We start from the raw sequence: 27,686 nt of genomic DNA, 5'->3' as shown, positions 1-27,686 counted from the left end.
AGAGTGCAGTTGCAGAGACCGAACCTAGCTCCTTCCCGATATTAATATCTTAACTCTCTGCAGTGCAGTACTCCGAGTGGCTTTCCCCAGGGATGGAGAAGCATCAGTGGAAACGCCGCGATATTTTACCGTCACCAACGACGCTTTCAGCCTCGCCCGGCTGCATGCCGTCTGAGATTTTGGTCAACTTTGGTTTGTTTGCTTTACCTAAAATCACCCCCTGCCCGATGCCCCAGTTCCCCCCTCCCGTTCTGCCTCCCGGTATAAGTCCTGTCTCACCCCAAAGTCAGTTCCGTCTACTACACAAACGTGGTGGTTGCGCGCCGCGATATACGATTCGTTCTTGGTTCGTTGTCGCTGAGCAGCCTTGCTCACTCACCTCTACTCTCCCCCTCACATGCACCGTGCCACTATCGCACGGCATCCCGGCTTCTTCTGAGTGCTGACATCCCCCGAAAATAACAAGGCCAGAGTCACATTCTGGTCCCGTCAGCCTGGATCGAGGTAGATTAGCCTGGGCCAATAATGGCTTATACGGCCCCCAATCCTCTTGCTGTCGAACCCATGAGCAACGAAGTCGATACAACGATCCCAGACTCCCCCTCAAGTCTTCCTCAGACACCCCGCAACACCAGATCCTCGTGGGTTGCTCGCAACAGAAACAAACTTCTTAGGCGTATCGCTCTCTTCAAGCCACCCAAGATGGAGGCACCCATGATAGCCTCGACTTCATCTACGCCTACAGACAATCAACACATCGGAACAGAGTATGTCTCTACCCAACATGAGGAACCTGCTCGCTCTGTTTCCCCCGATTCAGCGTTAATCGGCATGGGCCACGATGGAACACACGGAGAGGGATTGCAGTCGCCGCCGCCGCCGCCGCCGGCGTCCAACCCACAATATCAGTACCAGAACGTTCCCTCGCCGTCATCATATCCGCAGTTTCCAAAGGAGGCGGACATGGGCATCTATGCTACTTACCCTGCAGCGTTCTCCGGAGGATCCAATTTATATTCGCCGCCACCCATGGGAATGTACGGAGTATCGCCCACGACACCTCAAGTAATTAACTTCCAGAACTGGGGACAGGCAGATGATGTCCAGTGCTTGATAAGTTCCCGTATGTAGATATCATGGCCCATCGAATTCCACTTTCTCCGCAACTAATTTCTATCCTTAGCTCAAACCCCCTTCACCCCATTCGGACAGCCACCTTTTGCGCAGCCAGTCTATGGACAAGCAGGACAGGGACAGCCGCCCTTCGAATGCTCTTCCCAGCGCGGCCCATATCGCGACAAGGTCAGCTGGCTTGGGATAACATTGTGGTCCCTGTCCATTTTTTCAACCATCGGGAGCGGGATCTGGTTGGGTGTCGCCTTGATTCAGCCCAAATGGGGAAAGACAGTTTCCTCCGCTCATGGAGCCCTTCCACCGTCGACAGCTTCTTTGCTCACTGCCCTGATTGCCAAGTTGATCGAAACCTCCTTCGTTGCCGTGTTTGTTGCCTCTGTTGGCCAGATCCTTACGAAAAAGGCCTTTGATGTTGGCAACAGAGGTGTTACGTTGGGCGAGTTCGGCATGAAAAACTGGGTTGTTGTAAGTCTTCGACACGTCCTATTTGCCAGTACGCTTGCTAACTGTTCACAAGTCGCCAGGCTTGATGTTCACGAATATCAGATCCTGGAAGAAAGTGGGATTTACCCCTTTGGGTGTTCTATGTATGCTCGCCACTCTCGTTGCAGTGTTATACACCACAGCCTCGGACGCTCTCGTTGCTCCCAAATTGAAATGGGGCAAACTTGAAATGATCGTCATGAAGAATTACGCCATGGCTAGCTATGGGAACGTACAATTCGTCAAGCAAAGCTGTCATCTGCCGGATGGGCTGCTGGCCGATGACCAGAGCCAAGATAGTTGTCTTGCTGCGTCTCTCTCAGGTTTCTGTACGTCAAGAGCAACGCCATCCCTCCAGCACAGTTCCAGGAAATACCATTAGCTAACCGTCAGTGTAGCATATAATAACTTCCAAGCCTTCCTGTAAGTCGTATAGCATCAGGTATTTCATATACTTTGCATACTAACGGCTTTTAGGTCCACATGGTCAGACTTTGGCCGGAACAACACAAAGCCAGAGGGACGTTACATGTCCAACAGGCCCCCAGTAACAGCAACGCTCTACGACAATGTCACTGTCACAGGGACGTGGATCAATACCGAACATAGTGACCCCATGGCAAGCTACGAGAAGTACAAAAGAACTATCAACAATGTGACTCTAGCAGTTCCTCACCCTGGTAAGATCATCCTATAATCAGCATCGCAAACACATGCCTAACTATGTGCAGGGGTGTACGACGCAGCAACAGATCCCGTTAATGAAATACTTCAGCCCAGCGATCTTTCCGGAGTCGGGGAATACAGGTTAGCGGCAAGCGCGGTCAGCCCGGCGCTGAATGTCCTCTGCGTGGGGATGACCGAAGAGGAGCTTGCGCCTCTTGTATACACAACATGGCCTCATGCCAACTTAACGGACGCGGAGCTCCCAGGCGAAAAGACAGGTGGGTTGAATTGGTTAGACGATGTCCCTCCATCCAGCGAAAGTGAATGGGTCAATGGGACTGTTCTCAATGCCACCGTTGTGGATGACATATTTAGATGGGGCAAAGGCTACCAACGACGACCACCGGTCTTTCAGAGGGTAAGCGTCTTTCCAATCATTTCAATAGATCACGCTAATCAAATCCGGGTGGGCAGTTTCCGTCAGAATACAACGTAATTATCAATGCGACAGTCGCAAGTTCAAACGACTGGACCCACAAGTCAGGCTCTGTCTATACACTCGTCAACAACAATGCCACGGACGACTACACGTTGTGTGAGATCCGGTCGTGGCTCTCCATCAACTGTTCAACGCATCTCAACATCTCAGGGACGACCGGCGCTCATATGTCGGCAAACTGTGAAGATGAACACGATCCAGTCAGCTACCGCAAGTCAGTCCCGGGCGCTGTGGAGTTGGATGAGTCTGACTGGAAGTGGTTAGCGCAATCATGGCAGCTAGCCATTTATATGAACTCCGGGTTGACGACCCTCAATTCTTCACGAGATCGCATACTGACTGCACTACCATTGGAGGATCACCATCTCCCCAACAGTGTGCCATCCCTCGCCGAAGTCCTGGCGGCACTTGTCAGTCCGACATTGATCTCTGGCTCTATTAAGACACCTGTTGTTCACTATTGGCACCCAGAGACGACACCCGTTGTTTTGCCGGGATGGGAGAATAACTTCAACGCCTCAATCACGAAACAAGAGTACACGTCGGGCTCTGCCATGGAGTGGCAACGCGCATTCCTTTTGATTCTGATTATGGGGTTTTTACTAAACTTGTTTTGCTTGGTTCATTTGTTCATTCAGCTCAGGGGTCGGCCGCTTACCGACTTCACGGATCCTGCAAACTTGTTTGCCCTGGCCATCAATTCTCCTCCAAGTCAGGCACTGAGCGGAACATGTGGAGGAGGACCCACAGGTTATCAATTGGATGTGCCATGGCGTATCGGCTACTCAGAACAATCAAACCACTACTTCTTTGAGGAAGCAACTGAAAAGAGGCAGAGGCTCAAGAGGAAGAAGGCAATTGGCCGTCGGGATATGGTCACTTCGGAAATGGAGCTGGTAGACTTCAAAGATGGCGATATCAAGGCAAAAATGGATGACCCGAGGCAGAGCTATGTCAAGTTGAGCAACCATAAGAGCTGGCTGTAAGGTTGATTATCCGGAGGAAATAATGGTGCTGATTCGGGACAGGACATGTCGCAGCATGGATATCTGCTGTCGGTAATGCAAGGTGAAGTATTCAATCATAACACATGATTTTGCACCTCCATCCTATATTTCCCCCTTTCTTATTGACGCTACGTCGTAAAGTGATGTCACCGGTACTCGAAAGCGAGTAGCGTCTGCGGATAGTCCCTCATAATTCTGAGTGGATAACAAGACGATGTACAAGGGGTGTGGTACAAGCAGCCCAAAGGGTACCATTGACCGCGGAATGAAGCACAACTGATAATACCTTCACAATCAGCCAGGATTTTCCCCGCTGGTATAGTAGGAGAGTTCTGCTCGAAGGATAAATGGCCCATCGACATTGTCTTTTTTAATCATACCCAATGACAGGTCCAAACCAACGACTGGGAATATTCGCGCGAACCACGTATGGAGGACCAAAAGCCCGGTTCATTTGGCACCGATAAAAATCACATATTGACGTTCCCCGCTGATGGGTTCGGTCTCTATCAGGAATTCAAGTAGCCTGCGGGGTTCTATACCCTGGACTCCGTTGAAAATAAAGTTGTATTCTTGGCCGCGTTGTCTACCGACATCCAGGGGCAACAGCTTAGAGATTTCATTGTAGCAAATGGAACGTGATGCAGATTGGTAGTACTTTTACTACTTCTAGGAGCTCATGGCGGCAACCTTGATCAGACTGCGGGTGTGAATATGTGCACCCCAACCTCACGAGGACAAATTGACGATAGTGCAATAACCGGTCCCATGGGAGTGACCCATCATCGCGTCCATAAATAAAAACCCAAAGTTCACGATTCTGTACCATTTCTTACATCAACAATAGATTTGCATTTTACCTGTAGTTGAACAACTGGGGCATTTGTTGGTCTCTCCTCGGAGCCTATCTTGTTGGAACCCGAATCATCCAAGTGGCCGTCCATTTCGGAATGCTTCACTACCTTCAAAAACATTCCAGTCACTCATCCTTAGTGTATAAACCACCCAAACCGGATGTTAAACATACCGTCAGTACTTTGGCTTAGCCTTCCTGTGTCGTCCAAGATCCAAACCCCTAACGTCAAAAGAAACAGTAAATTTCCCGTGAGAAGCTGCTCGGCTGAAGCAAAGATAATCATCCTTCGAGGCGGTTTACGGTAAACGGCAAAAGGGCTGCGCCCCTGCTACACTGCTTCCACACCCGACAAGGGAAAAAAATGAGGTTTATTCTCTTCCTTCTAGCAGGCGCCACCCACCTCGCTCTTTCCACCGCCAAACAAAACTGTCCCCTCTACGGCCCGCTCTTCCCCAAACCAACCAACCTGCTCCAGAATGCAGCCATCCAAGCGGCCGCAAAATCCCTAGACGAGATCTTCCTCAAGTACATCGACCACGACAACACCACAGGCGCAGACCACTTCTCGTACGCAGTCGAGGTGTTTTCAGGGAGCGAAGACACACCGCTATGGTCGCACTACTGGACCGCGCCGAAGCTGGAGGTGTTCAACTCGACGGGCGTCAGCAAAGTCGATGCCAATACGGTCTTTAGGGTAGGCAGTATTACCAAGATCTTTACGGTTTTGTCATTTCTGGCGACGGTGGGTGATCGAGTGTGGAATGATCCGGTTACAATGTACCTACCAGTGCTGGCAAGGTTGGCGGAGAAGACGCCTGGTGGTTCGATGACAGTGCCGGATTGGGAGGAGGTGACATTGGGAAGTTTGGCTAGTCAGACGAGTGGGCTGATACGGGACTGCAAGTTATAGCCCTCTTCCCTGACGACAAGACGAGACCGGGAGCTGAGCTAACTTTCGTGATGTGCAAAGACGCCCTCCTGGGAGAATTGGCATATGAAGTTCCCCTCGAACATCTCTACAAAATCGGGTTCCCGCCTCTCCCACTCGAAGAATTTCCGCCATGTGGTACCCTTCCTACCTGTAACAGGGACCAGCTATTTGCTGGATTGGAGAAGTTACCTCCTTCGTTCCCGACTTCGTCGACGCCAGCCTACTCGGACATTAGCTTTGCCCTCCTTGGTTATGTTGCCGAGCGCTTCACCGGAAAGTCTTTCAAGACTCTCGTGCAGGATTCAGTGTTGACGCCATTGAATCTCACGCATACGTTCACGTCGGCGCCGGATGACTCGCTGGGAATTATTCCGGGAAATCGACACTCGACGTCTTGGGCGTTTGACTTGGCGGAGGAAGCTGCGTGAGTAGCGCTGGAGTACGCTGTTGGTAAAGGAGCCGTGAGCTTACTAGCACATAATAGGACAGGAAATATGTATACCTCGGCGGGTGACATGTCCTCGCTCGGCCGCGCAATTATGCGCTCCACACTGCTCAAACCTGCCGTAACCCGTCGGTGGCTGAAGCCATCTGTGTTCACATCGGACCCAAAGTCAGCTGTTGGCATGCCATGGGGTATCCGGCAACTTGACATAGACTCTAGTACGTCCATATTGGCCTCTTTGTCGTTTACCACCGCTAACTCATTTCTCCCTAGACCAATCCTTCCAGATAACCCACGCCTTCAACAAACTCGGCTCTCTAGGAGCCTACACCTCCCTCCTCGCCATCATCCCCGACCTCGACATCGGCTTCTCCATCCTCGCCGCCGGCGACCCACCTCCTGGCTTAGCAATGGATATTGCCGACACTTTAACAACCACTTACCTCTCAACCATGACGTACGTCGCTCGCACCGAGGCCGACCGGATGTTCAGCGGCCAGTACCGGTACATTGGGTAACATTACCGTTGCTGTCCCTAGTTCTACCCCTTCAAACTCCTCCAAGTCAACCCCACCCAAGTACACCAATGGCACTATAGTCGAAAGAAAAAAGTTGAATTCCTCCCTCACAATCTCCACCTCCCCCTCCACTCCTGGCCTCGTCCTCGAGAACTGGATCTCCAACTCAACCGATATGTCCTTCTACGCCGTGGCCATCGGGTCTAACATCACGGACGAGTACCTCGACAAGATCAAACCATCCGTTCGTCTTTACCCAACGGGCTTCTCCGAGATTCTACCAGATGGAAAGGGTAAAAGAGTCGCTTTCAAGGCCGTCTTCGAAGACTTGAGTCTGCCCGAACGAAAACCGGGGCTGCAAATAAGTACCGACTGTGCAACCTGGGTTGGCGTGACGGGGGTGGTTTATGGCAGTCGGCCGTTGGATTCATTTATTTTTGAAGTGGATGGGGAAGGGAAGGTCAAGGGGGTAGAGAATGGGGCGTTGAGGGTTTGGTTGGATAAAGTTGGGTGAGATGCCGGTGAGATGAGGTGGCATGACGGGAGAGGAGGAAGGAAGAAGCAATGGAGGGAAGCGAAGGAGGGAAGAAGGTGGCAAGAAGGGGATGTCTTAAGGAATATTTGCAACTGTGGAGAAAAGCAATCGAGGAGGGCACGGATGGGTTGATGGACTCTGCATGAATGTCAAATGATGATTAGTGGCGAGTCACCCTAGTCACTTACACCTCTGGATCCCACTTTTCAACGCTGTGATACATCAAATCTACTAGCTTTACGTTCTAGCCAATTGTTTATATGTTCTTCCTAGCTAGTTTCAATTTCTGAGCAGAGCCATTGCCCTTGCGGGCGTTATCGTCAAAGCCAGGATCGGTTCTCTGTACTGCATTGAAGCATTGCCTTTCCATATTTATTAGCCCCACTTTAATCCACTCGCCAACTCTACGAGGACACTCGCAAATATCAGCACTTTTACGCTGATATATAATGATTTCAAGGCCACTATCTGGTAGACAGATGGAATTAGTATTTCATAATTTGGTTTTTGTTCATAATTTGATATTGTAATCGTGCGCGATTCGGGACGTTTTTGCTTTGACTGCCCGTTGCATGGGTGGGTACCTACTCTTTGGTATATAAGTAGGTACCTCTAGGTAACCCCGGGTGTGAGCTGCCCGGACTGGACTAGATGGTCATGGTTTCGCAACACCGCCCACTGCACGGAAGGAGGAAGTGGGAAAATACTAACTTATGGAAATTAAAATAGAAATCAGGACAGAACCCATGGTTCCTCATACGAATTTTATTCCTAGTGATAATTGTTAAACGCATTTTTTTAAAACTCCTTGATCTGAATGAGGTCCGGGCCTTGCATATTTAATTGTGATGAGCGGTGTCTCTCAACTTCTGTATGTCCATTGTCTTTTTTTTTTTTTTTTTTTTTTTTCCCTTAGTTCCAGCTCACCCTCTGTTCATTCTCTCGAAAGGAAATGTGTGCCGTGACTCCAAGACCGGCAATCTTCACACCCACGGTTAAGTCCATGTCCATTTGATAGGTTCCTACTCAGTGTTGCTGCACTGTGCTTTCGGTGGGCGTTAACATAACGTGATATAACACAAACTACTCAAAGCAAGGGATGGAAAGCCTAAAAGGTTCACACTCAGCAGTTTGAAAATTTCACAGGTAAGATGGCCATTGAAGTACGTGCTGATAAATGTCGATTTTGTTCTTTTTTTCCCACCCAGCCCAGCTTTAACCATGCTATGCTCAACTCCTTCTCGAATGTTTATTTTGCCTTCTTTGGGTATGGTCTTGGATATTATACACATATGATGTTGATGTTTGTAAGTTGGTTTGGGTATCCGTGATGTATCACAGCCAAGTGCCACAAGCCGAAGTATTTATGGTATGTATCCTTCTCGTCTGCTTGAAGTTCTGATCACAACCTTTCCGGTCGGTCATGTACTTAGTTCCAACGCTAACTATGTAGCGTGGTGTCTGTCTCCCATATTCTCGGGGTGACTTGCTTTCCTCCTCCGGCCTCCTCTTACTGTCCACTACCCCAAGACGCCGTTGTGATGCCCTAGCATGATTTGAAGACAGACAAAGAGAAACGAAATAAAATCAGAAACAGAAAAACGGTTGACAAATGATAGTAGGAAAAAAACACTCTTCGTCCGTGTATCCAACACGGTAGAGTATAGTGGGTGGTATAAAACTCAGGCCAAAAGCAAGGGGGTATACAATGACATGAGGTAGGGGGGTACAACGAGCACACAAAAAGACTTTCCCTTCTTGAATGCTTTGTCTCCTCTATCCCGCCCACTTCTCGTGGAGGGGTGGAATATCCATGCCCAGAGCAGGAAGCTTCCAACAAACCAACCAACAAGTATACCGCCATCCGAGTGAAAAAGTATCGCCGTCATGAAAATGGCTTCTCCGAAAAACAAAAACTCCATTTATTCCCAAGGTCGTAAGAGGCGAAGATCATGGTATGTTGCCAGTGAACTTCGATCGTTAATGCTCATAGCCGGCACCTCGTTGCCACGGGCTGTTTCAACCGTTAGCTTGCATTCGAATCCAGTCACGATTCCATAGAACAAACTTACCTTGCGTTATTGAGAGCCCTATACTGTGGCGTGAGGGTGGCGTTGCCGCCTTGGGGGCCACCGTACGGACTCGGTGACGGTCCTCGAGGATCAAAGTTCATACCTGGCTTCTCGCCATACTGAGGACCTTGGGTGTTCCGGCCTTCCGAAGGGAATAGCGGCATCGCAGGGTCAACCGGAGACTTTGGGGGAGCATTGGTGAAGTGTAGCCCAGCTCCACCAGCTGGCATACCGGGCTGAAGTTCAGTTTGACGACGAAGCGAATCCGAAGACATGGATTCCGCATCCTCATCGAGGTCGAGTCCCTTGAACCCGGACTTGTCTCCGCGAGCGGTCGCCGCAAGCGCATCCAGCTCGGTGGTCGTTGTAAGATGAGTCTGTGACTTCATGAAGAATGTCCTATCATCAGCCATGAACTGGTACCGATTATCGGGGTTCTCGCGGAAGAAGACAAAGATGGTAGAGCAGATGAGCATCAGCAGGTAAACCAGGGAGAAGATGGAATTGGTAATCCACAAGATGAGGCCGATAACACCAGTGACGAGGGGCGGCTGGTTGAAGACTTCAGTGAACATGAGTAGGAAGATGGCGTTGATGAAGTTCATGACGCAAATGGCGATGTTGAACCAGTTGGTCTTCCTGTCCATCCAAGGGCGCATAACAGTAGCCGCGATCAAAGCGGCGGCTTCGATAATAAGGAAACCGACCGCCTGGGCAGTACCGTTATTTTGTCCGAAAGCAACGAAGAGACCCTTAAGAATAGTATAGCCGAGAACAGGAACGATGAAGTAATAGGCCGAAGCTCGGAATTGAACGTAGAGGAAACCCCACTTGTTCAAAGCTTGAGGGTCGGAGAAGAGGATGTAAGCCGGGTTCTGGTGCATTACAACGGAGCGGCGCGCGATTCTGATAACCTTGAATGCGGCCCAGCCCAGGGTGACAAGCATACCCAGGAAGAAAAAGAGGGCTAGCACCATTTCAGCAGGCGAATCGTTTTGGGTAAACTCCCACATGCACATGACGGTCATGGCGGGGAAGCCAATAAGGGTAATTCTGAAGAGGATGCCCTTAAGAACGGTGAACCAGCCGTTTCGGAAATCGAGAAAGGTGTCGTGCTTCATCCAGCCCTTCTGTGCGGCCAATTCGCAGTATCCTTTCCAGCCAGCGACGCAAAGAATGGTAATAACGACGAGGACGCAGAAGAAGATCAAGCACGTCATGAACAAGTTGGTGGACTCGATATGGGCACGGAAAGCCGCACGCTGAATGCCATACACGACGTAGCTGCCGGTATCTGTTTGAATGTTTCCGCGCTTGAGGAGTTCGTGCTTCATGGCCTGCTCCATGGGTTCAGAGATGGTCCTGGGCATATACGACATCGAACGCCTGGCCAAATCCGCACCATAGTCCGCAACGTCCAGCGCACGCTTTTGAACTTGAACGGAGACTGTCGCCAAAGAGTCGAATAGCATCGAGGGAGTACCACCAGTCGCACGCTGATACCAGGTAAAGATGTCCTGCATGAAATTGACCTTGATAATACCCATGCTCCACTGGAAATCCTGGGTCCATCCCATCACGGCAGGTGGCAGAGGAACACCGGTAAGTCCAAGCATGGCCTGGGCCTGGAAATAACCAAAGAGAGAGAGGGCGTTGGCGGCAACGTGCGATGCGGCATTGTGATGACCGAGGCCAGAAACGAAGGCAGATGACGTCAAGGCGAAGGTGGCAACGATGGCCGTAGCCCATTTGACACCAGCCAAGTCGACGGTTTTTCCGTTGGTAATTTCAGCTTCAACACAGGCAACTGTTTGACCGGCCTCGTCTCCATCTGTCATGTTGATCCTGACTCGTACTTTGGCATCGATATCGGGAAAGTTATAGGCAATGCTGGGAATCTGTGCAACAGCGTTCTTGTCGACGGGCAATGTGAAGTTGAGAGGAATCTTGCCGGCCGTCATAGGGCACAAACCCAGCAATCCGGAGCTGCAGGGATCGACTTTGGCGGTGATAATTTCGTAGCCGTAGGCCGAGATGGCAACGTCGAAGATGATTTTGCCTTGAATGGTAGAGACGGCGACGATGTCGACATTGGCCCTGCCGCTTTCTGGAGTATAAACGACGTTAAACAGACTAGCTGAGAAGCCCGAGTTCGCTTGACATGTTTTTAGCGCCTGAGACGCCAGCTTCTGTTCGCCAAAGACGGGAGATACGAGGGCCGCGATCGACGCAAGAGCCGCTAGGGGCCGTGTTATCGAGAAGCGCATCTTGTTTGGTTTAGGTGATTTTCGAGTTTGCTGGTTTCTACGTTACCCCGAAGGGGTTACTGGGCGAGAGAAGCGACTCGCGGTCTTTGTCGTCGGCAGTTACTCGTTGGAAGATTGAAGGACCGGGTATGGTTCGTTGGAGAAAGCTGGTTGAGGGTGGTTGACACCGGTGTAAAGTTGAGCTGAGCTGATTGTCAAAAGAAGACTCCCAAATGGATCGCTATTATCCAACATGAACAATAGCCAAGAATCAAGATCGGATGAACAGCGGAAAACGCTTGCCAATGCACAGGGGGGCCGTTGTTGTTTGTCGTCGTCAAAGGCCAGCTTTCAGGCTGTTGGATCGAATCGAGTCGAGTCGAGTGCTCGTCGTCGTTCGTCGGGGTAGAACTGGGGAACAGCGAAGGTGGTTGGCCGTTTCAATCCAACTTGATCCGTGTCACGTTTCCACAACTGAAACGAGCGTGTTGAAGAAGAGCGAGGGTTGGTCGAGGAAGAGGCGAATGGCGCTGACGGATGTGAGGTTTCGTCGCGACAGTGCGGATCCGGTTTAGTTTCTGTCCGCCCGGTTAATGTGGTCAACGAACCCAAGGGGGAAGGAGGTTGCAAAGAATAGGAATAGAAGGGCTCAAGTGGTATTTCTGAAAGAAGGGGGGAGAAGAGGCCGGCAGAGGCAGCGGCACGATGCTGCTTGGGGACGGAGAACGCAACTGGGGGCGTAACTCCTTTGATTTGCAAAACAGAAAAAACGTGTGGGAGAAAGAAGGCAGTGTTGTGTAAGGAGTGAAAGAGGGTTGGTGTCGTAATGAGAGACAAAACAAAACCGGGAGGGCCTAGGAACGGGCGAAGGAGAGAGCTGGAGAGCGGACTAGAGAGAGAGCAGAGGACGGGAGTGCGACAAGATTGGGGCCAGTGCTGAGATCGGGACCCGCCCTTGGCCAGGTACGACAAGGCACAAAGGTAGCGCCCGCATTATGCAGCCCCGGGGAGATGAGGTGTGGCCCCACTAGCGGAGTACCTACCTTCTGCACTCCGCACGTGCAGTCTGCCAGGTACCGTCTTAGCATTTTTGATGAGTTTCCACCCTTCAATTGTATCGTCGCACTTTGACACAACGGGACCCTCGCTTTCCTCCTCTCGTGTTCTTCAGGGGCACTTTCCCTCACACAGCATCGAGTGACACTGTTGATGAATGCCAACGGGAGAGGTTGTACAGGGCAAGCAAGACCTGAGTAAACGTCCTCATCTCGACAGGACTTGGCTGCTTCTTGGGATGCGCAAAGGCCGATCTTGGGTTGCTTCGTCATCAAGCAGCCGCATATGCGCTTCGTTTTTTTTGGTTGGCACTGCCCAAAATGCCTCCATTCTGCACATGCAGCGCAAGGACGGGCAATGCTGGACCATAGGCAGCGTGAGATCGATGGTCCTTCATCTCCCATGTTACCACATTAATGTTAACCACTTTGGAATTCCATCCATAACAATTGTCAATCGTGCTTTCAGACAAAGACAAAGACAAAGGGAAAAAAAAAAAAAAAAAAAAAAAACCCTTTGCTCAGCACTTCATTCTGTCAGGCTTGGGGAATGCCAGTTCAGATGAAGAGACAAGGTACAAGCAATGCTAAAGTGCAAATGTGCTGCAAGTAACAAACGCTCTGCACAGCCCCCTTTGGCGCCGACCAATGACAAGCCATCCCTCCCCCCAGAAAACCCATGAAGGGGAAAACCTCCTGACACAACCCAAGACACGGATCGTAACTCGACGGAATCTACGGACACTGGTGTTTCGGAAAGAGCACGCAAAAGGGTTCCACCGAACGAACAAGGTTCTCCGCTGCAACAGGATAACGGCCACGGCGCCGGGGCGGGCAAAGTCCAAAATTGGAGGGTCGACGTCTTCCATACGTCTTTCATACTGTCTGTCTTTTTACGTGTATAAGACACGCGGCTGGGAGGGAAGGATGTGAGGAGTAAAGACCCTTCTTCCCTTTCAGTTAGTTCCCCTTGGTGCAAGTGCCGTCCGGGTCGGGGATTATCCTCTTCGCCAAGGGGTCTCAGTTGTGATTACATCCTGCACTGCCTGGCTTTTCATCTACAATCACAGAAATTCGCTCCTTTCATTTCACATCTCGAAGAAACTTCAACATTACTCATTCACAAACTGAACCTACTAGACAGATGAAGGCTCGCTCCGGCAAAAGGAACCCGCGCTGTTCGGGCGGGTACGGCAAAGCTGTAGCCCCACCACTAGATTCCATCTGACTGACGTGCAGCAAAAATAGGCGCCATGGAGTCGTCGCTGACTGGCTAATCAGCCAGGGGTAAAATACTACACAGGCATTCCCATGCGTTCTAGACTATCTGCAAGACCAAAGGAATCATTGCGACATTCTTCTCAATGACGTTTCCCGAGATGCCTCAGAATTCTCCGACTTCTCCAAAGTTCATATTATGGGTTTGCCGGGTTAACCAAACAAGGACAGATACTCCCAAGATGCGTGAATCGCAAAAAGTCATTTCACATTCGCCGATCTCCCCTCCCAGTCTCTCCAGCCAATCGACTTTGCACCTTTTCAAGCCTAGCCCAACCACGGATCTTCACGCTGATCAAACATTGGTGTCTGCTCGCGCTGTGGGTGTCCAAGGCGTTTCGTCATTGTGCCTCTTCAGTGCTGAGCAGGTCTTACCGCCTTTGGATTGAAAGGAAAAGCAAGGAAGAAACCTCCGTCAAACACCAGTTTTACAAGTTCCAAGAAAGACGCATCAAGGGATTGCGGGAAGCTTAAATGTTGAAACGGACCGTGACAACAATGTTCTAGATTGCAATATTTGTGCTTGGCATGGTTATGCGCTTGTCTACCCTGGTTCATAATAGCGGACTTTTAAACCGACTTCAGCGTCACAACCATCACGAACTGATATAAACTGACGGATATCCCTCGGACATGCGGCTCTTTTTCTCTCTAACCTCAACCCAGAAGTAGATCAACAACAAGAGCAGAGAAACGGAACGACGAGATAGTCAACACTGCCCACTGCTCACTGCCCACCAGACCCACCACTACGGTACTTTTCTCAATTTGCACCATATTCCCGCGCGTGATTTACAGCCAATCAAGTACATGACCTCCATCCCCAACCATTGCCATTTTTTGGGAGCATTTGATCTCGGAAGTCGGGAGAACTGTGAGGCAGTGCTCGGTCTTTAGCAGGACATAAGAGACGGATCGTCTATATCAACAAGAACAGAACAAGACATGTTCAGTCAAGTTGACCTTGACGTTGTTTGCCGAAACAAGGATTTGTCACTGCGTATCAATTCTCAGTCTTCGGGACCAGCGGGCGGAAGGAAAACAAATTATGAATTTGGATCCGGTTCTATAAACAAGAAACGCTCAAGCAACAAGATACAAGAAACACGGTAACACTGAATATCTAGGATCAATCAAGTACTACAGAAACTAGACTCTGTCAGTATCAATGACCTAGATAACGGAAGCCAGATAATCAACTTTTGTTTTCTTCCACTTCAAACGATAGAAGAAAAAAAAGAAAAACGGAAAAACAAAGAGAAGAAGAAGAAGAAGAAGAAGAAGAAGAAGAAGAAGAAGAAGAAGAAGAAGAAGAAGAAGAAAGAGACTGGGGTATTCAAAAGCTGTGAACCAAGTCACAGTGTGCGAGTATCTTCCATTGTCCAAGATTTGATAAGTCTGCGGTAACTCTTGGTCATCGTCCATTCATTCAACTTTAACCGTGTGTTTCCCAAAGCAATTAGCATACCACCTCTTTCAGGTCCGTGTGGACGTCTCTTCTGCTGTTCTAAAAACAGGTGATTCGCTTCGTCATGCGATTTATTTTTCCTTGAAGCATATCCAACACTGCCATAGTATAAGCACGTTGACTTGGGGAAAAGAACAAAAATCAACTGAGGGATGACTACGGCAGATCAAAGTTAGACGAAACAATCTCACAAGAAACTCTGAAGATGCCACCTCAAAGAGATTCAGCAAATTGCAAAGGACAAGTGAACAAAGGTTGGATTTGAACAGTTATTGGACGTACAAGCAGAGAAAGACTAATTCCCAGAACCTTTTTTCCAAAACGAAGGGGACAAGGAAAATAAATGACAACTTGTAGGTAATAATAGAAGAAGCTTCAAACGAATGGAAAAGAGGTACTCAATACCATCATAGCATCATCGCATCGTCTCATCTCAATCATGTCCCTTTGCTTACTCACTCGGAGCATCACGGGGGCATCAACTCATCAACATCGTCATGCAATACAAGCTTCTCACACCAAAAGCATCTCCTCCCCGTTTTAAGCCCCTAGAATGAAACCCTGATTCCCTTTTCTCCAATTTTTGGATAATTTCTCTAATTCCCATTCCCATATCTCGTCGCCTCCCTAAAGCTCCCCCCTCCTGAGCCCTGCCCAGTAGCAACTTCTTGAAACTCGCCCAGCCCCACCGGCAACTCCCCAACATGCAACTCCCCCAGCTCCCCCAGCTTCCTAACATCTCCCCCGGCAGCCTCAACAACCTTGACCATGGCCTCGGATAATTTTCTTCTCTGCTCCGCTGCCTCTCGTTCCCTCCGTGCTTTGGTTTTCGAAGAGCCCGAGGGAGCGACGCCCGACATCAGAGTGTGGTGGTCCAGGGGAGTGAAGTTGACGAAACCTATTCCTCCTCCTCCTCCTCCTCCTCCTCCGCTACCGCTACCGCCACCGCCGCCGCCGCCAGAGGAGGAGGAGGAGGAGGGTGAGACTTTGCTGTGGGAGGAGGAGCGAGGTTTGGATTTGGAGGGGGAGTGTCGAGAAGAAGAAGATGGGTGTAAAGAAAAGGATTTAGAGGGGTGGTGGTGGTGAGGAGGAGGAGGAGAAAGCGATGATGCCCCTGGGCCGTGGTGGGCCAGGAGGTGGGCAGGCAAAGGTGGCATTGGCGGGTATCCCATAACCCCCCTGTGGTGAGGATGGAAGCCACCATTCATGTTCATGTTCATGTTCATGTTCAATGGTGTAAACCGTCCAGAGCTGTTGGGTAGTGAAGAGGTAGATGCCGAGCTGGTCAGACCCCTACTACGGCTGCTTCCGGTACCAGAACCCTCAGGAACAACCCGGTGTCCACTAGCGCCGATAGCCGCAGCGAACGCACTCGCTGAAGCCCCCAGGTCTCCATGCGACGCGGCGTGCGACAGTCTCGATCCGGACATGGAGGCTGATGAAGCGTGTCCTCGACCGGTAAAGGACTTGCGCTTGCGAACCGCGGCAGGGGACATGAGTCCCAATCCTACTCCAGCAGCACTCGTTGTTGTTGTGGAATGGTGGTTGATGTTTTGCATCGAAGCACTCCGACGATGGAGGCGTTGACGGCCGCTGCCGCTGGCCGAATCAGCGCCTGCAACTGCTAAGCTGCCCGAGTTGGGCTGTTGACCGCCTCTGGTAGGACTCGATTCCCGCGATGAGCGGCTAACGGCGCGAACCTTGCGTGGGGAGGTCTGGTAGGAGGGAAGTCGTGAAGCGCCCGAGCTGGGAGCACGGGGTTTAGGTCTTCGGGACCTGCCGCCGCCGCCGGCGGCGGTGGTCGCACTGGTTGACGAGGAAGACTGCGAAGGCAGGCCTTCGGGATTGCCACCGCCGTTGGAAATATATTGCTGTTGTGCTAGCATGAGCTGAGCGGCTGCGTATGCTTGAGCTTGCGCTTGAGATTGGTTTGGTTGTTGCTGCTGCTGTTGGTTGTGATGCAGTAAATTTCCACCAGAAACTCGAGACGTAGTAGGTTGTGGCATGTGAAGCACGAGCCCTGCTGCGTCTAGTCCGAAATGATGGTCATCGAGGCCTCCCTGGTCGTGAAGCTGCTGGAGAGCCATTTGTAAATTCAATGTAGCCTCGCGGGTGTTGGAGGCATTGGTATCCATGTGAAAGGAGGATGATGGGTCAGGATCGGTATCCATGGCATCTTCTATGGCTTGGTCCCACCAGTTGCTGTCATTGAGGGTGCTGATGTAGACGGGGTGCAAGTCGCAGGCTGAAGACGATACACCACCGACGGCGTGTAAAGTTGATGGGTTAGCAGGCGTAGTCGGTGGTGGTCCACTGACGCTGAATTGCCACGAATTATCAGCGGCGGTCGTGACGGGGGCCGGGATACTTTGGTGTTGCTGATGAGGTGTCTGAATTGGAGTGTGCATCGGTAGGGACAGGTTAGAGGAGATGTCCATGAACGGATCGTCTATAAAGTTCGTGTTGAACAGGTGCGCATGGCTGCTGTCGTTGTTACTGTTTTGCTCAGAAGCCATCTGTCCCGTTAACGGTGGGGACAGCGGCATCTCCGGCCTTACAAGACTGAGGTTGTGTGGTCTTGGACGAGCCGTCATCTTGTTTGGTGACGTGCCCATAGTGGAGGGTGTTGATGAAGTTACTGCTGGCACTGCTGTTGTGGCAGGATGCTGTTTTTGCTTGTTGCCATGTAGATTAGCCGCCTTGTGTCTGAGTTTTGTGTAAAAAGCCTCCAGCCGGGACTTGCGCGGGCTGGTCGAGGCTGACCCAGGCTGAAGGTGTGGTGAAGGAGGGACCGATGCAGACGATGGTGGAAGATGTATGCGTGGTGAGCTACTGCCGTTCACCGTCAAACCCTCGAGTCTCCGCAGCTCCGAGTCGGAGATGGAACCACCGGAGCCCGGTCCTTCCTGGTAACTGGTGCCGAGGATGGAAGAAAGTTCTCTTTGTCCGGCTACAAGGAGTTGGTGTTGTTGACTGTACTGACAATCCATGTTGCTGAGATCAACGTGCGATCCTGCTCGGACTTGACGGTGCTGCAGTGGGAAACTGGTGGAAGAAAAGCGAGCGAGACGTCCAGAAGCCGAATTATTAGCAGCGCTACTCGCTCGGCCGTGGTCCCCTACGCCTAACGATTGCTCGGCAGAGCGATGGTGATCAAAAGGAGGGCAGCTCAGTGAGGTGAGAGGGGGCGACAAGGAAGATTCGTGAGCTTCTCGGCACATGTTCTCAAATCTCCCGTCGCCTCCTCCTCCTTCTGCTCCTCCTTCTTCGCCCGAAAAAGGTGGAGAGGGTGAATGGTCCGGGCTATGGTCGTCCAGCACCACAAACTGGTCAAAGAAATCTGCCGATCCCACGTCGTCCGTCACTGCGTCCTGCCAACAGAAGGCGTTGTCGCCTCCTTTGTTCTCGCCGAGGGGTAAATCGCCAACCGCGAAGGACATCCCTTGGACGCTAGCCATTGTTGGTGGGTGCTGCTGCTACTGCTGTTGCTGTTGCTGCTATAGGGTCGGCTCATATGAAGCTTGTATGCTGCTATATGGTTTTCCAACCGAATGTGGGCGGTGTGTTTGATAATAGCCTTGTTGGTGACGGGATGTTTTTTGTTATGCTGTCGATGCAAACCATGGCGAAGAAGTTGTTGACTGAGAAGCAGGAAGCATAAGGAGATGTCTGCACTGGCCGAAAAGTCAACAAAACCAGTTTGCCCCGGCAACGAGAAGATATGAAGCCAAAATTTCATGTAAGATTGAAGAGTGAGAGGCATGTGCTAGACATTTGTATGCGAGCTTGCAGGGGCGAGGAATGCTGGTGCGATCCATTCCAATTCCTCTCGAGATCTTACCGAAGAGGACATGGTGGGCACGATTCTTCGATGACATGGTATAGCTAGGAGGGAGCTCGGGGCAAACACACCAGGATCATAAAGAAAACGAATCCCTTTCTTTGTCAAACTTTCAGCAGAGTCGAGGGAGTCCAGAGGGCGACGTCCTTCTAGCTCGCCTTGATACAAAGAGCACCGCCCCACACCGAGGTCTGGAATGTGCCGTTGGGTGTAGACTGAGACAGGGTAAAGCATTGTCGTTCCTTGTACAAATAGCAACATGGTTGTGTTCCTTCCCCGATCCTCCCTGTTTATACTGTGCTGATTGAGGTTGTCATCGGCAACAGATGAGAGAGAGCCTCTTGCGCAAGTGTACTGCCACCGATCATGCCTAGTCGTCAGCAGGGTCTTATTCCCAATACAGGGAGGAAAAGGCGCACACCAAGTTTGTTTTGTCACATGGGCCCCCGAATTACGGGACGGTGTGTAATCACTTGTCATTTATCGATGCACCCCAAGGGATGAGCTACCTATTTGTACCCGTCTATCGACAAAGGAATAGAAGCTGTGAGCGCCCGTCTGACGATTGTGCGAAACAATCCCGTTATGTCCCCAATCTGGAGCATTTCATGCACATAGATGCCCCTTGTTCTTCAACGAAATTCCCCCAAAATAAACTCGTCCGCCATGCTCGAGCCGTTATGTATAATGACGGTCTGTTATTCAGGAAAGTTTTTGCGTCCCCAGGGTGCCGAACCCCGACCAAAATGACCGTCCCAATCCCCCCCAGTCAATTTTAATGAATGTCGCATACCCTTGAGCAAACCCATCAATACCCTCGTAGCTGCACGATCCTGAATTCCACAAATCGTGATTGAAAAGCATGAAAATGGTTCCCGCTTTTATGTTCGTCCTGCAGTGTGCCTGACATTGAAGAATGGGATCCCAGCTAAACTCCTTGAAATGCTCCAAAAAAGAATTGACTCCAAACTTGACCCATGCGTTCGTAGAATTGGGGTATAAACAATAAAAAATCTCTCACGCCCTTACAATAGTCAATCTATACGCCTATAGCCATCATGGCGGCGTGCGATATGACGATGATGGTATCGCTGGCACGTATCGTGATGGCAGTTGTTCCGAGGGTTGTACAGGCTGTGCCATGGGAGACGAGTTGGTCGAGTACGCAACCGACGAGGTCACACTGCCTGTTCCGTGCTCTTTCCGCCTGCGCATTCGGGGCCGACTCCGTACCACAGTTGCGCATCGCATGGCTGCCTCGGCCGACAACTGGTAATGGAGAGGGAGACTCCCCTCGACCATGTGTTTCCGGATACCCGCCGACCCACTACCGGCGCGCCGTACTTGTATCGACTCGAGCAGTGCCCGTTCTTCCTCCATCACATCAACGGTTCCGTCACGGTAGCGCTCGTCGACCTCCAACTCCATTGATGCAAAATCAAAACCGTGGTCGACGTTCAAGTCGTCTAGTTTCGATAGAACGGGTGCTGAAGGCGCTGGAAGAGGAGCACCTCGAACGTTACACTGGGTACCAGTTTCGACCATTTCCTCCACCAGGGCCTGAATGCTCCGCGATTGTGTATGGGCTTTATGTTCTGATTGCCTCTTTTCGGGTCGCTGTCGCCTACTCTCCAGGGTGTTTCCTGACGACGATGACGACGCATTTAGCGTCGAGGATGTGGCACTGGAAGAGTAATCATTCTTGCGGAAGGAAGGAGGAAGTAGAGATTTGAGGTTCGCGTCTTCGAGGTCGAATGCATCATCCATTTCAATCCCGTCATCCACCTCAAGGCTGTCGATTCCCGCCCAGGATTGATGATCGGCAGTAGTGGTGGTAGCGGGATCGGGTACCAGCGACATGGCAGTCGGCGGTGACAAGGGCTCCTGCTGCTGCTCCTGCTCCTGGGACGGTTGTTGCTGCTGTTGCTGTTGCACAAGGGATTTGGCCTCCAGTTGAAGAGCCTCCCGTTGCAGGTTTTGGACGCTGAGCTCGTGTGCCAGCTTGTCGACGACATGCCGAGCAGATGGAGATGCGGATTGTGGAGCCGGTTCTGTCGCTAGCGGCGAAGGTTGGAACGAAGGCACTGGAGCTGCTGTGGATGCGGATGCGGATGTGGATGCAGGTGCTGAAGCTGTTGACGTCGCTGATGTTGTTCTTGCCGCGCTTGTCATGGACCACGATGTCGATGGGGTCGAGGTTAATGAAGGCCGTTTCTGAACCTTGTGGTGCGACGGCGGTCGCTGTCGTCGCCGTGCAACGTGGTGACGCCGTACATAGTTGCGTTGCTGGCTGCGTAATTGCTCTTGCATCCTCACATGATGGCCGATTGGGATTCCGTCTAGAAGGAAGCCATCGACATCGGGGGCTGTGTGATTATCATCATCGCGCGTGTTAGCCGGCTGCTCGGCGGCAACTGGCTGCCCTTGATCCTCCATCGAGTAATTGGGATCAAACATGGTTTGTCGAATAGACTATGGTGTTGGATGGGAAGCTGCCGACCCAGCTGGATGGGTTGGAGTGGCGAGATGTCGGGTCTCGTCGCAAGCAAATGAACTAAAGGTCGAGTCGCCCGGCCGGTACTGTCAATGGGCAGTGAAACAGTAGACGGACGGGAGCTGGTACTTGTGTGTTGTGTCGGTGTATGTTTGTTTGTAAGAGGGCAAATGGGTGCGAAAGAGACAAGGGCGGTAGTTGTGACTGAATGCCTTTGCTATCGAGACATGTGTGTAGGTAGAGGTAGATAGGTAGGTAAGTGGGTAGGTAGGTAGATAGAGAGACCGGGAGTTTTCCCCAGTTTGATTTGCGTGGAGCTTTGTTGAGGAGCGAGAAGGTAGGTAAGGAAGGACCTCTCCTCTGGACCTGAGCCAAAGCGCCGGGACAAATCCGAGTTGTCGGTAGCGATGGGACAATGTCGGCCGTTAGTGTAGACCCAGCAGTTGGCCACTCAGTGAGCCAGTAGACCCAAGCAGGAACTGGCCCCAAGCGCCAATCGAAAAGCTGCAAATGGCAACAGGGCACGTCTTGGTACTATGCAGTGTCGATGTGTTGGGTGCCGTGTTGTTGGGGGTGGCACCGGGAATTGATTGATTGACGTTTCGTTGTATGTGGTGTTCCGCATGTCAGGTTTTGCTTGGGAAATGGGAAAAAAGGAGGAACAAGCTGAACGGGGAGGGGAGAGGGAAACGACCGGGAGGAAGGAAAGGACAAAATGGGCATCCGTCACAAAAGCCAGTCAGTCATTCACTCATCCAACATCAAGCCAGGTTGTGAAAAAGCCTCTAGCTGCATCTGTGAAAGTGTCACGGCCTGTCGGGTTCAGAAAAAGGTTGGATCCTGCATGCAGCTGGCTATCATCCACCACCCACATCACACCCGCTCACTGGACTTGTATCTCGTCTCTGGATCTAGCGGCACCACAGTCCGACTGGCTGGCTAACGACGACCGCCTGATTTCCTCGACCCTGTCCTTTACACATTATGTCCACGGACTGTCCACGGACTATGTAATCGACTAATGTGTGATGAGTTGTTGACAAGGCGGTTCTTCACTGACCAGCGACGGAAGCGTGATGATGGAAATGGACATTTCGATATGTATTGAAATGATGATGAATTCCCAGAGACCCAGTTCCCGGTCCCGTCCCTCGCTAGCTCGTCGAGTCTGCCCCGTTCGACTCTCCTTGGGCTCCCCCCGTTCCCTTGGACTGGGACCGTGTCTTGGAAAGCTGGTTCGCTCTGTGGTTGGCTGTGGTGGAGACGGCACGAGGGTCAGGGACCCCATCCATCTGGCTGCCGCCGTGCTGGGTGGCCACTCATTGTCGACTCCACCCTCCCTCCGCAAATGCCAGTCAAATGCCAGATTCTTGTCACGGAACACGCTGTTGCGCGACTCGACTCTGTGCTGGAGCCGGCTCCTTTGCGGGCGAACCAAGCCGTCGGGGACCAGCTCGCCCAATGACTGGCTGCCCTCGCGTTACTTCGCACTGTCAGCATCCTGATCTTTTCGGTGGCCGACCCGGCGTGGGAACAACGGGAGCGTGGGGCGTCCCAGACACACGGTGTCAAATCCCGTCCATCTAACCAAACGGCTACCGTCACCGTCCTCGAGGACCATCGATTCGTCAACTTGGGAGATAATGGGTTTGGGCTTGAGGTGGTGGTGGTGGTGGTGGTTCTTCATCTGCCCTGTTGATGGCAATGAATGGTGGCAGGCCTCCTTGGTCACATCATTCTGGGCAGTCCACCAAACGACTGAAGTCTCGAGCCTGCGCTAGAAAAATCTGACACTTTGCTCCGGGCGGTTGGGTAGCGAAGATCAAGGGGACAATGAGGCACCTGCCGACGCTGGGGATCAAGTCGTGCGACCGCTATAACCCTGAGCCACCCCCCTAGCTAACCCTGGGCTAATATTGGTAATTTCACCCTTCTTTCCCGGTCTTGACCCAAATGGGCTGCTCATGCACTCCTGTCATTCGCCCAGCTGACCTTCCTTGCTACGTTGCATCGCTCCGCGCCCACCAGCGGCGTGAAGCGCAAAGCCATTGGTCCATCACCACCACACAAGGGTGAACCCGCAAACTCTTGTGAGGGGAGGGGATTTTCGCACCCGCACGGATGATCGGATCGAGGAACAACCCTTCTCGTCGTTCAATTCCTGTCCTCTGCACACTGCTTGCTGCCGTGGTGCCCAGAATCGATGTCAGGAATGTCTCCAACCGTACCATCTCCTTGGGACTGGACCTGAACCTCGACGCGAGAGCACGATAAGCGGCACCACAAGAACCGACGCACCCTATCAGCAAGTTTGTCACGGTGTGGTGCCGTGTTTCAACTTCATTTCCTAGTTCCATCAAGAGATGATTCGATGCACAACACGTTCACCGATTCTTTCCGCTTTATACTCCTCCTCTTCACCGTTCTTCCCGTCAACTTTTCGAAATGTGTAAAAAGTGGGCGCCCACCCTTCACTAGTCTACAGTACTTCAGCCAGCACTTCAACCTCGCCCGGCCATTCTTTGCCCAAACAGGCCGATATCACCTCTATGATTCGCCGTCTATTTGTATGAGAATCTCTCCCTCATCGATTATCTGTCATGGCTCGTGAGGCTTGCGGGATGGCAAACCCTAGGGCAAGTCAGCATGGCGAACATGGACGACATCAGGCCATGTGTGCGTTAGTCTAGTGGCGTTTTTTACCTTGTCCACGCCCAAATTCTTGGGTGTGCGGGTGTTTTGGCCATGCATCTCTACGACCTTCCCGTCGCTACATATGCATCTGGCCGTGTTTCCGGGCCATGTTGACGGGTGCAGTGGTTGACAATCAAGGGGTCGTGAGTGATGCTGTGTCTCCTCCTCCTTCTTCGTTCATTGAGTGCCCTGGGATTTTCCAGCTTCGTCCCAACGGTCGGCTTTGTGCATTTGCCCCCCCTTGTCCGTCCTTCACACATGAAACAAGCATTTACTATAAAGCCCGATGAAGCCGAAGAGCTTGATTGAATGGCCAAGGGACCACAAGGAAGTTTTCAGTTACGGCTATCTTTCTCCGAGATAAGAGAGGCGGCTAAGACATCTTATCATGGCTGTGTGAACATCCAAATCTTCCCTCAAAGACATCACATCTGTGGATTACCAAAAGTCATGACGATCGACATCGAATTGATGAACCACCGCCCTGGAAACACTGTAACGAACTCCGCAATCCCACAAAATCCCAAACACCACCCACCCACACTCCACGAAATCCACAGGCCATGAACTGGTGACCAAACCGCCGGGCCAACGCTCAGCCAACGGTTTTCCACTGTTTCACCACTTCCAGTACACTACATGTGTTTCGGTTGATCGCTTGGGCCGTTCCAACTTGGTCGTCTATCACTGGACTCGCTTCTGGGCAAACCGCAAATCTGGCTAGGCATCAGTTTCTTTCTTTCTTTCTTTTGTTTGTCACCAGAGTGTAAGCAAGGGGGGTCACTGAATAGCCGGCCGGAGCTCCTGTTTAGTCGGCGCTGTTGCTCGACCCTGACGACGACTGCTAGGCGGGAGGGTACAGTAATCATAAGCCCTGATTTCAGGATCGAATGATTGTGTTTGTGCTGCTCAGGGCGAGAGTATAGATTCGAAGACTCTCTTGCACTGTGGGATGAGCATGATGACCACTGTTCTCACGTACATGGTACACTTATTCTACTCTTTCAGTTTTGGGTTGAGCGATACCAAAACCATAACGAACCATCATCATCCTAAACACATCAATTTGTCAACAAATGTGAATCCCCTTGGCTTTCTAACCTGGTAGGATAGCCCCCAGCCCCGTTCACGTTCAATTTCCCCAAGCTATTTCTGTAATATGAAATGCCACAGGTGTGACCTCATATCTTCAGCTGACTGATGATCAACGGACCCCTCAGCTTGCACCATCAAGCCAGCGAACATCACCGGGATCTTCACTATTCCAGGGTCTCTTTGACTCACTCTTCTTACGCAAGCGCTATCTACTACTACGCTCCTACGCTGTGGACGGCAAAGCATCACGTATGTAGGTAGCGAAGAAGAAGTCGCCGACCCGTCAGTTCATGGGTTGGTTCGATTTGTGTTAGCGTACGCCAATGGGAGGTTTTTGTGTTTACACGTTTTCCTAGCATCACGCTGAGCTGTGAGTATGCCAAGCATAACCTAACCCCGGCGTCATCGTTCATGTGCAGTACATCAAATTCGAAGAGGAGTCGAGAACTCGATCATTGCGCAAGCGAACTTCAGGATCGATGTCCAAGTGGAAGGAGTTAAGAATTGAGTTGCACCCCCCGAGTTTATCGACGGGTCTCACGGGGAAAGAGAGGATGGACAAGACTGAAGGGGCTGCTGCGTTTTCAAGTTTCTTCCGATGTTGATGGACGGGACGGAAGGTGCGATTTCCTATCAGCCCCACATTATCGTCCAGTATTAGTGTATCTCTACTGCCTTAGACGACAGGAACCCCGGTCGGTGATCTTTCTTCAGACATTCTCACATGAGATCATGACGGCAAGAACAACCAGGTGGCCGTCTCCCGTGAAGTGGAAGGGAAGCTTCCGCGAAAAAAGGCTCTGCGCAAAGCTATCACCATAATCATCTCTTCATCAGACACATCTCTGATCACCTTGCTATTTATCTCCGCCGAACTCTCGCAGCTTGCCGAGCGTGCCTTGGCCGGTACGAGTACTCAAACTCTCAGTCCCTGCTTAGGATCACTGTCGCATACGAAACCAAAACCATCCAACCGATGACCGCACTGGTGTGAGTGACACGAAATGACATGCCATAGCATGGCACAACACCGATCCATTCATCCAGCTGCTGTTGTGGCAAAAGCATAATAATAGTGTAATGTTCAAAGACTCAATAACTGCTGTTCTTCTCAAAGGCCCCCATGTCCCTCAACCTCTTCAAGTTTGGCGCAAAGTCGGCAGTCGGTCATACTCATCATACTTAGTTATTAGCCCTACCGTCCCAAGGCCCTAGCCTAGTCCCTGCCATTCACATCGCTACCGACTCTACAGTCCCAATCGATCCTGGGTCCCTGGCCGCACTGGTTTGGCGCTCGACAATCATGTCACTTCACCCTTGACACGTTACATCCGATCAATTCATCCGAACAATTCAGACACCGTTCAGCTAATGTCGTAATATCGAACTGCTGCCTTGATGGTTCAACGCGTAAGGTGGTAGATGATAAAAGGAGGGGATGTGCCACACTCCCAGTCATTCTGGGGGCGAACAAAATCACCCAGATTCTGGGCCATCGACGATGGGATAGTGGGTTGCCTATTCTGTGCCTGTCAAAGCGACAATGCCAGTCGGGAAGGGCTAATAGGACAAACGGAAATGGCATTCATCGGCTGAGACACACAGGAGGATCTCGGCAACGACAAAGACGAACGACAACAAATGTCGCAATTGTCTACTGGGTAGCTCAAAATAAGAGATAATGGGCCAGCTATTCCCGTCCGTCCGTCCGTCCGTTCATCCGTCCGCCCGTCTCTCGGCAACATCGAGATTCCCGTCCGAGACGGGCCCCAGATGGGCGCGATGGACGATATGGGCGATGTGGACAAGACGGGGAAAGTCCTTGGTTTCCGTCTGGCGAAATCACCCTATGAAGTCTTAGACATCCTGGAGCAATTTTCTTTGTTCCCACTTCGGGCTTTCCGCGGCCTTGTTTGGGTTTTGTTGTGCCAGAGTAGAGAGCTGAGTCCTTTCTCCTCTCAGGAACCGGCAAGCTTTCAAGGACAAAGAGCTTCACACAAGCGGCTGTTGCATCCCACCCCAGGTCAATCACCGGAACCTATATCCAGTGCTGTAGACATGTATGCGGAGAGAGGAGGCGGCATCTTCCGTGGTTTTTGATGATGATCTTGATCAGTTTATGCTTGACTAGATCCTCTTTGTGTCTCTTTATTTCTTTTTCCTTTTTTGCACTACCGGTGTAAGCATTCCGGGGCAGAGAACTTACCCACAGAGTTAGATACGACGACCAGAGCAGGCTCTCCCATTTCCAGATTGCCGGATGATCCCTTCTCTCACGAAGTTTTCACGTCCCGGGCGTGGTGCCGGTATCCCCAGCCGGCATTCTTCTAGCTTACTACTGACGGATATCCATCGTGCTTTGTGGTCAT

The 27,686-nt window shown here is 51.4% G+C and overlaps 10 protein-coding genes across 10 annotated transcripts; 5 read left to right on the top strand and 5 right to left on the bottom strand.

The window, feature by feature from the left end:
* Positions 1–250: 250 nt before the first annotated feature.
* B0T23DRAFT_16884 (uncharacterized protein) lies at positions 251–3,852 on the top strand. The gene is made up of 7 exons (XM_062832872.1): positions 251–1,123; positions 1,184–1,599; positions 1,652–1,721; positions 2,016–2,040; positions 2,095–2,297; positions 2,349–2,701; positions 2,758–3,852. The coding sequence occupies exons 1-7, from the start codon at positions 526–528 to the stop codon at positions 3,766–3,768; spliced, it is 2,676 nt and encodes an 891-aa protein (XP_062697045.1). The 5' UTR covers positions 251–525; the 3' UTR covers positions 3,769–3,852.
* Positions 3,853–5,006: 1,154 nt separating this feature from the next.
* B0T23DRAFT_434548 (beta-lactamase/transpeptidase-like protein) lies at positions 5,007–7,192 on the top strand (the record flags this gene model as incomplete). The annotated part of the gene is made up of 5 exons (XM_062840500.1): positions 5,007–5,526; positions 5,556–6,000; positions 6,061–6,239; positions 6,295–6,526; positions 6,561–7,192. 5 exons carry the CDS (start codon positions 5,007–5,009, stop codon positions 7,051–7,053), a joined length of 1,869 nt encoding a protein of 622 aa, XP_062697044.1. The 3' UTR covers positions 7,054–7,192.
* Positions 7,193–8,512: 1,320 nt separating this feature from the next.
* B0T23DRAFT_16871 (uncharacterized protein) lies at positions 8,513–9,040 on the bottom strand. The gene has a single exon (XM_062832870.1). The coding sequence runs from the start codon at positions 8,936–8,938 to the stop codon at positions 8,621–8,623; it is 318 nt and encodes a 105-aa protein (XP_062697043.1). The 5' UTR covers positions 8,939–9,040; the 3' UTR covers positions 8,513–8,620.
* B0T23DRAFT_16862 (uncharacterized protein) lies at positions 8,730–11,578 on the bottom strand. The gene is made up of 2 exons (XM_062832867.1): positions 9,147–11,578; positions 8,730–9,088 (listed from the first exon to the last, which is right to left on the bottom strand). Exons 1-2 carry the CDS (start codon positions 11,411–11,413, stop codon positions 9,055–9,057), a joined length of 2,301 nt encoding a protein of 766 aa, XP_062697042.1. The 5' UTR covers positions 11,414–11,578; the 3' UTR covers positions 8,730–9,054.
* Positions 11,579–13,877: 2,299 nt separating this feature from the next.
* On the top strand, positions 13,878–14,173 carry B0T23DRAFT_369847 (uncharacterized protein). The gene has a single exon (XM_062836552.1). It carries the CDS (start codon positions 13,908–13,910, stop codon positions 14,112–14,114), a length of 207 nt encoding a protein of 68 aa, XP_062697041.1. The 5' UTR covers positions 13,878–13,907; the 3' UTR covers positions 14,115–14,173.
* Positions 14,174–15,789: 1,616 nt separating this feature from the next.
* B0T23DRAFT_416919 (uncharacterized protein) lies at positions 15,790–18,651 on the bottom strand (the record flags this gene model as incomplete). The annotated part of the gene is made up of 1 exon (XM_062839647.1): positions 15,790–18,651. One exon carries the CDS (start codon positions 18,649–18,651, stop codon positions 15,790–15,792), a length of 2,862 nt encoding a protein of 953 aa, XP_062697040.1.
* Positions 18,652–19,951: 1,300 nt separating this feature from the next.
* On the bottom strand, positions 19,952–21,735 carry B0T23DRAFT_16844 (uncharacterized protein). The gene has a single exon (XM_062832864.1). The coding sequence runs from the start codon at positions 21,489–21,491 to the stop codon at positions 20,091–20,093; it is 1,401 nt and encodes a 466-aa protein (XP_062697039.1). The 5' UTR covers positions 21,492–21,735; the 3' UTR covers positions 19,952–20,090.
* Positions 21,736–22,926: 1,191 nt separating this feature from the next.
* B0T23DRAFT_369843 (uncharacterized protein) lies at positions 22,927–23,216 on the bottom strand (the record flags this gene model as incomplete). The annotated part of the gene is made up of 1 exon (XM_062836551.1): positions 22,927–23,216. A coding segment is annotated over one exon (208 nt), but the record flags the coding sequence as incomplete, so codon positions are not given.
* Positions 23,217–24,982: 1,766 nt separating this feature from the next.
* On the top strand, positions 24,983–26,171 carry B0T23DRAFT_16831 (uncharacterized protein). The gene is made up of 3 exons (XM_062832859.1): positions 24,983–25,326; positions 25,443–25,566; positions 25,737–26,171. The coding sequence occupies exons 1-3, from the start codon at positions 25,175–25,177 to the stop codon at positions 25,920–25,922; spliced, it is 462 nt and encodes a 153-aa protein (XP_062697037.1). The 5' UTR covers positions 24,983–25,174; the 3' UTR covers positions 25,923–26,171.
* Positions 26,172–26,996: 825 nt separating this feature from the next.
* Positions 26,997–27,497, top strand: B0T23DRAFT_16774 (uncharacterized protein). Its single transcript, XM_062832850.1, has one exon. The coding sequence runs from the start codon at positions 27,091–27,093 to the stop codon at positions 27,415–27,417; it is 327 nt and encodes a 108-aa protein (XP_062697036.1). The 5' UTR covers positions 26,997–27,090; the 3' UTR covers positions 27,418–27,497.
* Positions 27,498–27,686: the final 189 nt, after the last annotated feature.

The sequence above is a fragment of the Neurospora hispaniola genome, assembly GCF_033458365.1.
Source record: "Neurospora hispaniola strain FGSC 10403 chromosome Unknown B0T23scaffold_1, whole genome shotgun sequence".
Taxonomy (NCBI): domain Eukaryota; kingdom Fungi; phylum Ascomycota; class Sordariomycetes; order Sordariales; family Sordariaceae; genus Neurospora; species Neurospora hispaniola.
This window is presented reverse-complemented; position numbering and strand designations above follow the sequence as displayed.

Bases quoted from the DNA above. Each gene is read 5' to 3' on its own strand.
- B0T23DRAFT_16884 (XM_062832872.1), top strand. From the start codon at position 526: ATGGCTTATACGGCCCCCAATCCTCTTGCTGTCGAACCCATGAGCAAC. The intron at 2,041-2,094 runs GTAAGTCGTATA...AACGGCTTTTAG, and splicing joins AATAACTTCCAAGCCTTCCT to GTCCACATGGTCAGACTTTG. The intron at 2,702-2,757 runs GTAAGCGTCTTT...CCGGGTGGGCAG, and splicing joins GACCACCGGTCTTTCAGAGG to TTTCCGTCAGAATACAACGT.
- B0T23DRAFT_16871 (XM_062832870.1), bottom strand. From the start codon at position 8,938: ATGGCGGTATACTTGTTGGTTGGTTTGTTGGAAGCTTCCTGCTCTGGG.
- B0T23DRAFT_16862 (XM_062832867.1), bottom strand. From the start codon at position 11,413: ATGCGCTTCTCGATAACACGGCCCCTAGCGGCTCTTGCGTCGATCGCG. The intron at 9,089-9,146 runs GTAAGTTTGTTC...CGGTTGAAACAG, and splicing joins AGGGCTCTCAATAACGCAAG to CCCGTGGCAACGAGGTGCCG.
- B0T23DRAFT_369847 (XM_062836552.1), top strand. From the start codon at position 13,908: ATGCGTGAATCGCAAAAAGTCATTTCACATTCGCCGATCTCCCCTCCC.
- B0T23DRAFT_16844 (XM_062832864.1), bottom strand. From the start codon at position 21,491: ATGTTTGATCCCAATTACTCGATGGAGGATCAAGGGCAGCCAGTTGCC.
- B0T23DRAFT_16831 (XM_062832859.1), top strand. From the start codon at position 25,175: ATGAGCATGATGACCACTGTTCTCACGTACATGGTACACTTATTCTAC. The intron at 25,327-25,442 runs GTAGGATAGCCC...CGGACCCCTCAG, and splicing joins CCCCTTGGCTTTCTAACCTG to CTTGCACCATCAAGCCAGCG. The intron at 25,567-25,736 runs GTATGTAGGTAG...GTTCATGTGCAG, and splicing joins TGTGGACGGCAAAGCATCAC to TACATCAAATTCGAAGAGGA.
- B0T23DRAFT_16774 (XM_062832850.1), top strand. From the start codon at position 27,091: ATGGGCGCGATGGACGATATGGGCGATGTGGACAAGACGGGGAAAGTC.